Source organism: Centropristis striata, chromosome 4 (genome assembly GCF_030273125.1).
Source record: "Centropristis striata isolate RG_2023a ecotype Rhode Island chromosome 4, C.striata_1.0, whole genome shotgun sequence".
Lineage (NCBI taxonomy): Eukaryota > Metazoa > Chordata > Actinopteri > Perciformes > Serranidae > Centropristis > Centropristis striata.
The window spans coordinates 28,197,583-28,210,545 of NC_081520.1; the positions used below are offsets into that span (position 1 = coordinate 28,197,583).

At 45.9% G+C, this 12,963-nt stretch overlaps 1 protein-coding gene across 1 annotated transcript in view; it reads left to right on the forward strand.

The window, feature by feature from the left end:
• Positions 1-9,681, forward strand: part of abcc5 (ATP-binding cassette, sub-family C (CFTR/MRP), member 5) — a 34,310-nt gene extending 24,629 nt beyond the window's left edge. The window contains exons 20-30 of the mRNA XM_059331633.1: positions 191-337; positions 437-566; positions 658-940; positions 1,037-1,223; positions 1,306-1,395; positions 1,961-2,150; positions 2,238-2,397; positions 2,503-2,581; positions 2,841-2,954; positions 3,029-3,193; positions 9,548-9,681. Of these exons, the coding sequence (XP_059187616.1) occupies positions 191-337; positions 437-566; positions 658-940; positions 1,037-1,223; positions 1,306-1,395; positions 1,961-2,150; positions 2,238-2,397; positions 2,503-2,581; positions 2,841-2,954; positions 3,029-3,193; positions 9,548-9,649 (1,647 nt within the window). The 3' untranslated portion in view covers positions 9,650-9,681. The remainder of the gene's footprint in view (positions 1-190; positions 338-436; positions 567-657; positions 941-1,036; positions 1,224-1,305; positions 1,396-1,960; positions 2,151-2,237; positions 2,398-2,502; positions 2,582-2,840; positions 2,955-3,028; positions 3,194-9,547) is intronic.
• The last annotated feature ends 3,282 nt before the right edge of the window (positions 9,682-12,963 follow it).

Below are 12,963 nucleotides of genomic sequence, written 5' to 3' on the forward strand. Positions count from 1 at the left end.
CCTTCTCCATCACCTCCTCATTACCTCCTGCTCCTCCTCCTCCATCACCCCCTCTTCATCTCCTTCTCCTACTCCTCCTCGTCCACCACCTTCTCATCACATCCTGCTCTTCCTCCTCCTCCACCACTTCCTCCTCCATCACCTCCTTTTCATCTCCTACTCCTCCTCATGTCTATCTCTGTTTTTACAGAACACCACAGTAATCCTGGGGAACAGTTCAGCTGTGAGCGTCAGCATGAAGGACAATCCCATGATGCAACATTACGCCGCCATCTACGCCTCCTCCATGGGAGTCATGCTCCTCTTCAAACTCATCAGAGGCATTGTCTTTGTCAAGGTCAGGACCTCCTGACCTCAGTGACCTCCCCGACCGTAGTGACCTCCTGATCTCAGTGACCTCTCTGTGAATGTTCTTGTTGTTTGATCTGTCCTGCAGGGAACTCTGCGCGCCTCCTCGAAGCTGCACGACCAGCTCTTTCACAAGATCCTCCGCTGCCCCATGAAGTTCTTCGACTCGACACCCACTGCACAAATCCTCAACCGTTTCTCCAAAGACATGGACGAAGGTAAAGGACGTCACCATAGTCCACGGTGTCGCTCGGTACCTGAGCCAATCGTAGAAGCTTCAGTCTGAACTTGTTCCGTTTGTCCCTCCAGTCGACACTCGTCTGCCTTTCCAGGTGGAGATGTTCATCCAGAACGGACTCCTGGTCTTCTTATGCCTTGGCGTCATCAGCTGTGTGTTCCCGTGGTTCCTGGCGGCGGTGGGTCCACTGGTGTTGCTGTTTGCATTGCTCCACGGCGTCTCCAGGGTCTTCATCCGGGAGCTGAAGCGTCTGGACAACGTGACCATGTCCCCCTTCATGTCTCACATCACCTCCAGCATCCAGGGCCTGGCCACGCTGCAGGCCTACGACCGGGGCCCCGATTTCCTCCGCAGGTCAGGCTTGGTCCATGAAATACCCTGAAACATCTTGGAATAGTATGATCCATGACCTGAACTCCATGCCTGGTCTGAATGTGTTGCTGTTATCAGGTACCAGGTTCTGGTGGACCAGAACCAGGCTCCTTTCTACCTGTTCAGCTGTGCGATGCGCTGGCTGGCGGTGCGCCTGGACGTCATCAGCGTGGCTCTGATCAGCATCACATCCCTGATGATGGTCCTGATGCACGGGCAGATCCCACCTGCCTACGCCGGCCTTGCCATCTCCTACGCCGTCCAGGTACCTTAAAGGGATCTTTCTGTCATTAGAGTCTAAGGTCCGAAAACCTGAAACATGAGAGTTATCACTGTCCCTCTTCCAGTTAACAGGGTTATTCCAGTTCACTGTCCGCTTGGCCTCTGAGACCGAAGCTCGCTTCACCTCTGTCGAGAGAATCCACCACTACATCCAGGTACTGGACGGGTTGCACTGGGTCAGACCTGAGGGTCTTGCTGCTGGTCTTTAACATGCATTGATCTACCAGTGGGGCTGTAGACAAGACCAACTTAATCGAGTCCAAGTCGAGGCCGGAGCAAATTTAGTCCAGTTCAGGCCCATAAGAGGCAAAGTTAAAATTCTATCAACTAGATTGATCTGTCTTCTGACACAACTAACTCATCATGTTGTTATAATCAGCCAACTTTTACTATTGACTATTGGTAAAAGCCTGGTCTACCAGGAATATTAATCAGAATATTGAACTGGATTCTGAATTTCATGGACAAAGAAATCCAGATTGTAGTGAGAGTATTCAAAGGACCGGGTCCAAAGCTTTGAAACAGCTGACTGGTTAATCCAACTATCTGTCAGAAGGTGATTTTAAGGCTAAAAGCATAAAACCAGCCACACAGTGTTGACACCAATCAGGGACTTCTGTTGGAAGTTTTCTGTGATTCTGCTGTGAACCATGAAAACAAAAAGTCCAACAGTTATCTCACCAAATAACTTCAGTATCATCCGCATGCTATCTGTCTCAGTCCCTGTCCCAGGAGGCCCCGGCCCGGGTCAAAGGTCGGGCCCCTCCAGCTGACTGGCCCCAGCAGGGGGAGCTGGTGTTCAGGGACGTGGAGATGAGGTACCAGGAGAACCTCCCGCTGGTCCTCAACAGGATCTCCTGCACCATCCGGCCCAAAGAGAAGATCGGTATCGTCGGCAGGACCGGATCAGGTAGGACAGGATTTGGGGTCTCTGTAGGTCCTGGTCCTGGGTTTGATGGATGAAGACTCTGAGACCTGTCTGCCTGTCTATCTGCAGGGAAGTCGTCTCTGGGCGTGGTGTTGTTCCGGCTGGTGGAGCGGTGCGGAGGCTCCGTCCTGATCGACGGCGTGGACATCAGTGACATCGGACTCGCTGACCTGCGCAGCAAACTGTCCATCATCCCTCAGGACCCGGTGCTGTTCAGTGGGACGGTCAGGTGGGAACACCTGAGAGCACAAACACCTTCAGAGCCGCTGTCTCTGGACAGGAAGCAACATTAGTGAGAATGAGTGACTTCAGATCAGTTTGTGTTTGTTTCCAGGTCCAATCTGGACCCCTTTAACCAGTACAGCAACGACCAGATCTGGGACGCCCTGGAGAGGAGTCACATGAAGGACTGTGTGAGTACAAACAGACCATGAAGCTGCTTCCTTTGTTCTCCCTTCAGAAGCACCTTATTTCTGTGTCCGCCTGGGACTCAGATCCAGGTTCTTCTCTGATCTGAATCCCAGAAGAATGCCACAAGCAAACACCAAACCAAAGTCCTGCTGAGGTTTAGTTTACACTGAGACCCTCTGACTTCCTCTCTGTCCGTATCTCTCTCCGTCTGTCTCTCTCGCTGACTCTCTCTCCCTGTCTGTCTGTCTGTCTATCTCCTAGGTGTCCCAGCTGTCCCTGAAGCTGGACTCTGAGGTGGTGGAGAATGGGGAGAACTTCTCAGTGGGGGAGAGACAGCTGCTGTGTGTGGCCAGAGCTCTGCTCAGACGGTGCAAGGTGAGACAGGTCCGACCCTGTGACCCCTCCTCCTCCTGGTTCTGTTGTCTGATTGGTCGGTTTTCGTCCCTTAGGTGCTAGTCCTCGATGAGGCGACGGCAGCAATGGACGCAGAGACAGAATCTCTGATTCAGGAGACCATCAGGAGCTCGTTCCAGGACGTCACCACCCTGACCATCGCTCACCGCCTCCACACCGTGCTCGCCTCAGACCGCATCATGGTGCTCAACCAGGGACAGGTACTGAGGCTGGCAGCCAATAGGAGGCCAGCAGGAACCACCTGGTGACGAGAGGCTCAGTGGGACTCTCCTCATGCAGACATGTGGAAGTCTGCATTTAGGAGGGTGCATATATGAAAAATAACACCTAACCCAAAAAAATTCTACCAAAAGGTTTCTCTGCTGATTTTTGTAGATGTCCTTAATAACATACTAAAAGTTTACCAAAATCTGACCACTAGAAAGGTGTCATTTTCAAGATGGGCAGGAAGCCGCCAACACTAGGCAAAGCCATATGAGAAAGGAGAAATATGTAATTACTGAAGGGAAACTTTAAAGTATCTTTAGTACAAGGTGCTCTTGCAGGAAGGCTCACTGAAACTGCACAGATCTTTGTGGTTGTAAATGTAATAAATAACACGAGAAGTGGGCTCTAATTAACAGGTTTGACCCTGGAGACATGGAAGGTGGGGTGAATCCTCATGGACCGTGATAGACGAAGGCGGACCGCTGCCGGGTGGATGACTTTCAAGATGGGGAAAGGACCCACAAAACGGGAAGCCAACTTCTTGGACTCCACTCTGAGAGGAAGATCCCGCGTGGATAACCAGAAGCACTGCCCCAGGGTTTAACGGGGTGCAGGGATGCAATGTCAGTTGGCTGACCGTTGGTAATGGTTGGAGGAGCGCAAAAGGGTGGATCTGGCTTGCATCCAAGTGCGTCAACATCGTCGGATGAATGCCTGGACTGAGGGGATGCTGGCCTCACCTTCCTGCTCAAGGAAGAGTGTTGGTTGGTAACACCGGGAGCATTGGAAAGGTGAGAGGCCGGCTGAACTGGGAAGTGTATTATGGGCATACTCGATCCACAGGAGTTGTTTTCGACCATGAGGATGGTCCAGAACCGTTGCCGTAGCAGTGCTAGGGTGCGTCTCACCCCAGGGTGAGAAACCAGACAAGAAGAGTGACCCTACTGGAGAACCTGAGGACGGAGGCTGGCAGGGACAAACAGGCAGTTATCAGGACAAGCACTGGGAGCAGGGTGTTCGGCATGGGATCGATTTACCTTATCCTCCACCTCCCAGGTTACCACACCGATGACACATGTCGGAGGGAGAATGTCTTCAGGAGGGGGAGGAGAGCTCTCTAGCTGGAACTGATGGAACAGGGTTTGATGTTCTTTGAGCCTGGTCGGTAGGAGAGGGAGAATTCAAAGCGGTTAAAGAAGGGTGCCCACCTTGCTTGACGAGAGTTCAGCCGCTTGGCTGAACGAATGTATTCTAGATTTTTGTGATCTGTCCAGACCACAAACGGCTGCTCTGCTCCCTCCAACCAGTGTCTCCACTCCTCCAGTGCGAGCTTCACTGCCAACAGCTCCCAGTTCCCTATGTCGTCATTCCTCTCCGCAGGAGACAGCTTCCGGGAGAAGAAGGCACACGGATGAACCTTATGATCCTCCGCTGACCGCTAAGACAGAACTGCCCAACACCAGTGTCCGAGGCATCCACTTCCACAATAAACTGGCGAGAGGGGTCAAGGAATATGAGAATGGGATCCGAGGAGAATCGTGATTTCAAGTCACCAAAAGCTCTCTCAGCCGTGGCGGACCATCGCAAGGGCACATCCAGGGAGGTGAGGGCGGCGAGAGGAGCTGCCACCGAACTGTAGTTTCGGATGAACGGTCGGTAGAAGTTTGCGAAACCCAGGAATCGTTGAAGTTCCTATTTTATATTGCTACATGGCAAACAAGGTACCAGTAGATAGATTCTCAGAAAACCAACAAGACCACTTTACTATTTGGTTGAGTGAGTTTTTATTTTTCAATGAGAGGTTCCCAAACCAGGCTGCTAGTGCAAATGATAAAACTGATTCAATAAAAGCGTGGTAAAAGAGGGTCATGATGGATTTGTCAATGTGGAAGCGACTCAGTTTCTTCAAACAGAACAGGCGCTGATGCCCTTTTTTACACACCACTTCACAGTTAGTTTTAAATGTGAGTTTTGAGTCTATTATTGTCCCCAGGTAATTATAAGATTGCACACATTGAACAGTCTGACCTTTGATTGATGTGATTTCTTGTGTCTTATTTTTTTTATTCAAATCAATGAGCATGTCCTTTGTTTTTGGCTACATTTAATTGAAGGTGGGATGCCTCACACCATTCAACAAAGTCATTAATGACTGGACCATGACCTGTTTCACTGTCTTGGAGCAGGCTAACAATTACTGAGTCATCTGCGTATTTAATTATGGTCCTGTTGTCCCAACTGCTCTGGCAAATGTTTGTATACAGGATGTAAAGAAGAGGTGAGAGTATGCATCCTTGTGGGTAGCCGGTTGATGAGCAGACTTTGTCAGAGAGACTGGCGTTCACTCTCACTCTTTGCGTCCTGTTTGTTAAAAAGTTCAAAGACTTGGTGATTGAAGACTTTCCGGAGCTCGGCGGAGAACAATTTGACCAACGAGCAGATGGAGGATTCCTTCTACTACTCAGCTGTTCCCCAGTCTTTGGCTCAGCCCGAGAGCAGAGAAACGATATACGCCACCCGGGACCTCTCGATAGGAAAGGCAGAAGCCTGGATTTCGAAGGTGAGAGAACACTGTACGAGGAATAGCCGGCACAAACCAGGGGCACCGGAATACCGCTCGGGAGGAGGCAAGCGCACCTCCGACGCAGGAGGAGTCTGGGCCAGAGGACTGGAGGATGGCATGCGACCCGATCCATGATCCGACAGGGAGAGCCTCTGAAAATGTTGCTGGATGGAACTCATGCTCTTGTGGCGAGTCGCCATCTCCTGCAAACCCCCCGCTATAGAGGTAAGTTGTTCATCGTGGTACAGAATGGCGCTGGCCTGTGCCTCCAGCTGCTCTCGGGGAGAACCAGAGAAGTAGTGGAAGTGGGCCAGTATAAATACTGAGGAACTAATGAGGGAATGGCCTGCAGGTGAGGAGATGAGCAGGGAAACCCAGGTGAAGGGAATGAGTTGATTGCCCAGCAAGAGGGAGTAGCAGGATCTGAAACGACAACGAGTTAATAATATGGCATGAAAACAAAATCAGCTGAATACAACTAAGAGTTTGTGGAACTCCTGTTCAGAAGGCCTCACCCTGAGATAGGATCTCTGCAGGGGTGAGGGAGGAGGGGGCTAGAATCCAGGCCTCTGGACCCTTGTCCAATGAGGTAGCCTGGAGGTGTCGTAAACGCCAAGCATTCTGAGAGAGAAGTTCCTTATCAAAGACTCGTGTGAGTTCTCTGTAGTCGTGGATCAAGGCTGTACTGCTCCATGTGGCCAGATGTGCTATTACTGTCAAATGATTATGGCCATGTTCAGAGCCATTCCCAGAGATGCTGAGGTCATCATCTGAAGGGCTCATTGGCTGGTCATAATTCTGGGCCAAGATCTATATATGCCTTTCTACAGCGTCTGTTATGCGTATGCCTAGCTCTGCGCAGTCGGTGGACGCTGAGAGGGTGAGAGTTTGGAGCAGGGGAGCTCTGAGACGCTGCTTTATTTACACTTGCAGGCACAAAGCTTTGGAATTGACAATAGGTTCCCAAACCACCTGTGTCACTTTCCTTACCTCATGCATAAAGGGCTTACCATTATGTGTTGTGAGTACAACGTGAGTGCATACACATGGGTGAAGGTTCTTCAAGAATAAGGCTTTAAAGTTACCGTCTTCCTCTAAGCCTGGTGCATTCTTGCCCTGAAAATATGCATATCTCATAAGGTTGTAATACTCCCTAGGATTCTCACGACGAGAGTGTTTAATTTGGAGGGCTGCAACTAGAGATGTGAAGTCATCAACAGTAGAAGAGAATTCTTCTACTAATGCTTGACGGAGCTTGATGGTATCGTCTTTGACAGTAGGAAGGTCGCATGGGGCAAGTGTACTTGTTGGGCCTCGCAACGGGGCGTCAAATAAGTTGTGGTATCTGGTTACAGATACCAATTGCCTCCATCACCGGTCACCAAAAATGTTGGGAATTAAGGATGGCTCTTTTATGAATCAATGATGACCTTGCACAGGGCGTCAAATATGTTAATAAAAGGGCGTTATCATAAATGCTATCCCTCCCATAAGGATACCAAATATGTAGGGATGAACCTGAGCAACACTTGTGTGGATCTCACTGTTAGTGGCCAGCTGAGCTGGTTGTTTATGTACCATTCATGTTCCAGGGTTTTTTTTTTGTCTCTTTCTTTGGGTTATGTCTTATTCATGTTCTTGGTCTCAACACATACCCTGGAGTGTGGATAAGTAGGGTTAATTGCCACACACCTGTGATTGCCACTTTCACCTGTGATTGCCGCATTCACCTGGGCTGCCACACAAAGAGCAGGTCAGGTAGAGCAGAGAAGCTCAATGCAGTTTGGTTGCCATTCACTACTTGGAGGAAAGTTTGCACCCTTGGTAGGCAAAGCGAGGTATGTGGCATTGAAACAATAGTGGCATGTGTTTTGTTTTCAAAAGTGTGGTTAGATGGCTATAATAATTATTAATAAATATCATAAATAATTGTTAATTATCAGAAATTATATGACTTGATTTGCTGTCATGCTCAAGTCATAGCTTGTTGGGGCACCATCTGTAAAACAGAAAATTATTTCACATTTCGCCAATTCACCTAAATCAGTCTCATAAAGTTACTAAACTATCAATTTGGAACACTGATTATTAATTATGAATATAATTATAATCAAATTACCATATTAATATTTAGTAGTGGTTGAAGGAATCGTGAATTCCCCCAATCGTGAAGCCCCCCACACAATGAGTCGTAAAGATTCCAGCTGTGAGGGGTGACTAGGCCTTTGGTGAGAGCTGCAAAATGGTGTTTAGTTACAGTTAATTACAGTATATTACTGTAAATCAGTGTATGAGCAAATCAAAGGGTCAGTATAGTTAGTTGCATATAAGACTGACTGGGAAGTTCTTGAGAGGACACAAAATGGCGGTGACCTGCCATTTTGTGAGTTGACTCAGAAAGTTGTTTCATTTAGTCCACAAATCTTAAAGTCCACAAATGAACCCAAGATTCACCTGTGGTACGATCCCAACATACTCTTATTCGCTCAAATAATTCTCGACATGCTGTGCAGGCTTGCTCTCTGCTGGGGAAGGGACCAAATTAGCATTTCTGAAGAGATGCTGACTTGATGCTGACTGGGAAGAACACTGGGTGGAACATCTAGTAGACGGTAAACTACAAACCTCTTCAAAATCTGTTTTAGGGAGATGGGAAGTCAGGAGGTTATTATCTGTATCTCTCACTGGGAGCTGAGAAGCTGACTCTATCTCCACAGACTTGGAGTCATATGGGATGTGTTCCCATCTTTTGTCAGGTGGGGGAGTTAAACTGTCACTAGAAGAGGAGGAGTTGGAATCGGAGAATCCTGAATCACATTGTACAAATGTCTGTGGTGAAGGGAGACACTAGGCGCTAAGCCTGAACAATTCCTTGTGCACACAAAGATTTAACTCTGCTGAGTGCAGATCTTCTAAATAGCACATGGATTTCTTGTTGGCTGTTTGAACTTCCTGGAAGAGAACATAATTTTGCGCTTTCAACGATTCTACCTCGTTTTCTAGAGCAGCTTTGCTCTGAGAATCATTGTTGGTTTGCCTGCACAGGGGTGTAGAACAATTCATGTTTTTAAGTACATTTAATACTACTGTAAACCACTGAGAAACCTTTTGTTAGAATTTATTTAGGGTTAAACCATATTTGCACCTGACTAAATTGAAAAAATATTAGTTTTAGTCAAAATTTGAAATCCACCACATATATTTATTTCTAAAATTGGCAAAAATCCACAAACATGAATAAACACTATAGCAACTTAACTATCTGTTAAAAAAGCTGCTAAGAGGCTAAGTGGACTTCCCACTGTAAAGCGTTCCAAATAATACTTCCAAAGGATCCATGAAGTTCAGATGCGTTAAACTGGTTTATTATGCAAACAAAAAATAAACTAACAAGCAGTTGTTATATGAGGAAAAATAAAACAAATGTAACAGAAAACTTGATGCAAAAGAGTATTCAAAGTGATGGTCAACAGAAAAAAAATATTGGAGCCTACACTCACCCTCTTTGTTCTACCTCCCGACATATCCCTGAGCAGGTAAACAGGTGAAACCCCCCTGTCCCATCACCGGATGTGACATAATACCAAACAGATGTGTGCAGCCTAACAAATAAACTACAGGCAAAAATACACATTTTGACTCCTAAAAACACTCAGGATTACTAAATTTCCAACTATTTCATAATGTTTGGGCCAAAATAAAATTGGCAAAATGTGTTTGAGAGGAATATGATAAATGATGTTATAAGTGTTGGTGCACATAAAGTTTGATGTGATTGGTTCAGGTGGCAGAGTTCGACGAGCCGTCCAAGCTGCTGGCCAATGAGAACTCACGGCTACGATACATGCTTGCTGCCGTGGAGAACAAGATCTCAGTCCGAGGATGAAGAAGAGGAGGAGGATGAAGAAAAGGAGGAGGAGGATGAAGAGGAAGATGAAGAGAACGAGGAGAGAGGAGGAGGAGGACAGACTGTCCCTGCTGTCTGATCTGAGATCAGATGTTTGACTGAATCGGATCAGAATCAGAATCGCCTTTATTGTCATTGCACAGAGTAACAAGTACTAGGACAACGAAATTAGCCATCAACCTGTCTAAACATATACTTAACATACATACAATATGACAAAAGGAGTGGACAGGACAGGGAGACAGGGATGAAAGAAAGAAATACAGCATAACGTGAGGAGAGGGGAGGAAAAAAGAAAAAGAAAAACCTCGGCAACATAAGCACATACTCAATATACTTGATAACATGAACAGACTTATAACATGCCACAGGGGAGGGGAGAGCCAGCATAGGCAAGCAGCCATCCAGTCACGCAGCTATTAAAGCGCTGGTCACAGACCCGCTTGTCACAGACCCGCTTGTCTCAGACCCGCTTGTCTCAGACCCGCTTGTCACAGACCCGCTTGTCACACTGGGGTACGAATCGGCGAAGGCGTGGGATGGTGGGTAAGGGGGGTGGGGGATATTTGCATATCTCAGTTTGCCGGAATGTCAAAGCGATAACACAGCAATTGCCATCAAGACAGCATTGGTCAGGCACCAGACAGAAGCAGACAGTCAACAAGTGTCTGTAGGGGGTGGAGAGGGTGAGAGCAATTCACTGCAGTGTACTTCCAGGGGAATTTGTTTTTCCAGTAATGGGGGACAGATAAAATTGGAATTTTGGGCTTAGGCAAGTGGCAGCATGCAATTCACAGGGCTACCTGGTCTCCGGATCGATGCAATTGCCTTTGCAATTTCTCCAAGATTTTATCGGTATTGCGTTTGTGACCACAGTCTGAGTACCGACAGCTCTGCCCATCACCTCAATCATCTCAAGCAGCCTTTTGGGGCTTTGGACAGCTGTCACCGTTTTCTGTATATCTCGATAAGCCAGGGCTGTAACGGGTTGTGTATGGGCCCAATTGCAGCACACAGGATACCAGGAACACTTGGGTATTGCTTTTAATGTAAACTTTGGCAGGTACAGACCAATGCAAGCAATATGCACTTTGAACAGCTTGAATGTCACAACAAAGTTTCTTGACAAAGTCTCTGGCAGCGAAGCTGGTTCGACTGGCAGGGAAACTCCAGGTCAGGGACAGAGGGCTGGTGAGTTTACTGGGGGTCAGGCAAGACAGGTAGATCAGAGGCAGGCAGGGATAACAACAGGAAATCAGTCCGAGGAAAATCACTGGAAAGTCTGGCATTGAAGAGCAGAGAACTATCCGGCAGTGAGTGTGTGTTAGACAGGAGTCTTGATAGTGGCTTGATTAGTGATCAGAGGTAGCTGGGTAAACAGGTGAAGAGAGTCTGGCTGATGAGGAGGGAGTGGCTGACAGGTGGAGTGAGGAGGAGGCAGGCTCAGTGGAAAATGACTGGGAGACAGAGCTGAACTGTGACAAGGGCAATGCCTAATCCAATCACCTGTAATCATGGTTCCAAATAGGTGAAGATCTTCAATGTCCTCCACAGCAAGAGTTGCCAGGCACACGACCCACCACCTCTCCCACGTGAAGGTGCTCTTCCTGTCCGTACTGTATATTCTATATTCTATAAGTTTGATGATTTATAGAATATGAATCTATTTACTGTATGAACTCATAATATTCATGATGTCTCATCATCACTTTAACTTGTTGCCTTTTTTGCGACATGGAGATTTTCAATCATGCTTTTATCTGTTACTTTGAGCCAGACCACTTTATATACAAATACCAGAACAAATGGTAGAGGAGTCAGGGTCACTTCATTGTATTTGTTTTAAATGACTGGAGGCTTTGTGACCTCCGTCTCTACACACTACTACTGTGTACATCACTACGGCCCTACAGAGTCTAACTGCAGTAACTACACAAAGGGTAAAACTGAGAAAAACTGCTTTAAAGTTTTTAAAAGTTTTTTAAGTGGCCAGCCAAACAGGTTATAGGTAGGTAAGTGATATGACACTTATCTCTACATGTATTGATGATGTCATTTTTATGCTAAAAAATCATGATGATTTATCTGACCTTTGACTGCAAAAATGGAGTTACTGCACTTTGGTTTTGCTGCATTTATTTCTTTATTTTTAGATTTAGTCTCCACTATGACGGAGTATTAGGAGCACATTTAGAAGGGAAAAAATGTAATAACGAGAATAAAGTAATAAATATTGAATTAATTATGAGAATAAACTCAAAAATATTGAATGTATTGATAATGTTATTTATATGCTCAAAAATCATAAAGATTTATTTGACCTTTGAACCCAAAAATGTAGTTACTGAACTCTGGCTTTGCTGTAAAAGGTTCTAATAGTAATGCACAGACTGCAGTAACTACAACGTTGTTGTCTTCTTTCAGCTTTTATATTTTGTTTTCAGTTAATAAAAGTTTTAAAACTGATTTTGTTATAAGTGGTAAGTGAATTTACTGCACTCTGCTTTGGTTTTGAGTTGGATTTTTTTACAGCAATTTTTATATCATTATTTCTCTGAAATAAAGCAAAACTGAAGATAAAACAGACATCAAGGAGTTCATTTTTTGTTACAACTCAATTTCAAACAAAAATGTAGTTACTGCAATTAGGCTTTGTAGGGCAGACCAGCTCTCGTCAACCATGACTCAGCACTTTTAGAAGTGTTACTAGATTTCCGTCATTTTCTTCTGTTTATGACCGGTACATCGTTTTTTTTAGGTGTTTTTGGGACCTCCGTCTCTACACACTACTACTGTGTTTATCACTAGCTCTCTCTCCTCAAACATGACTCAGCACTTTTAGAAGTATTACTAGATTTCCGTCATTTTCTTCTGTTTATGAGCGATACATCGTTTTTTAGGTGTTTTTGGGACCTCCGTCTCTACACGCTACTACTGTGTTTTGTCACCAGTTCTCCTCAACCATGACTCAGCACTTTTCCTCCTTCTTATCCCTTTAAACCAGCACTGCAGTGTAGTGTCAGCTCTTCAATGGACTTAAAAATATTCCACATTTTGAACACATTGTTATTTTTAAACTTTTCCATTACATTTATATTAATTTCACTGAATCTCACTCTTCATACTACTCCTGCTACTATTCATCATGCAGCATTCCCATTCTCTAAAGTATTGTTAAACACGTTCAGAGAATATAAAGATAAAGTCTGAACGTATTTAATAAAGACACAGAAGCAACTGAAACGTTGAGTGGACGTGTTGAACTTGTTGTTACGTCATAAAAACAAACAACA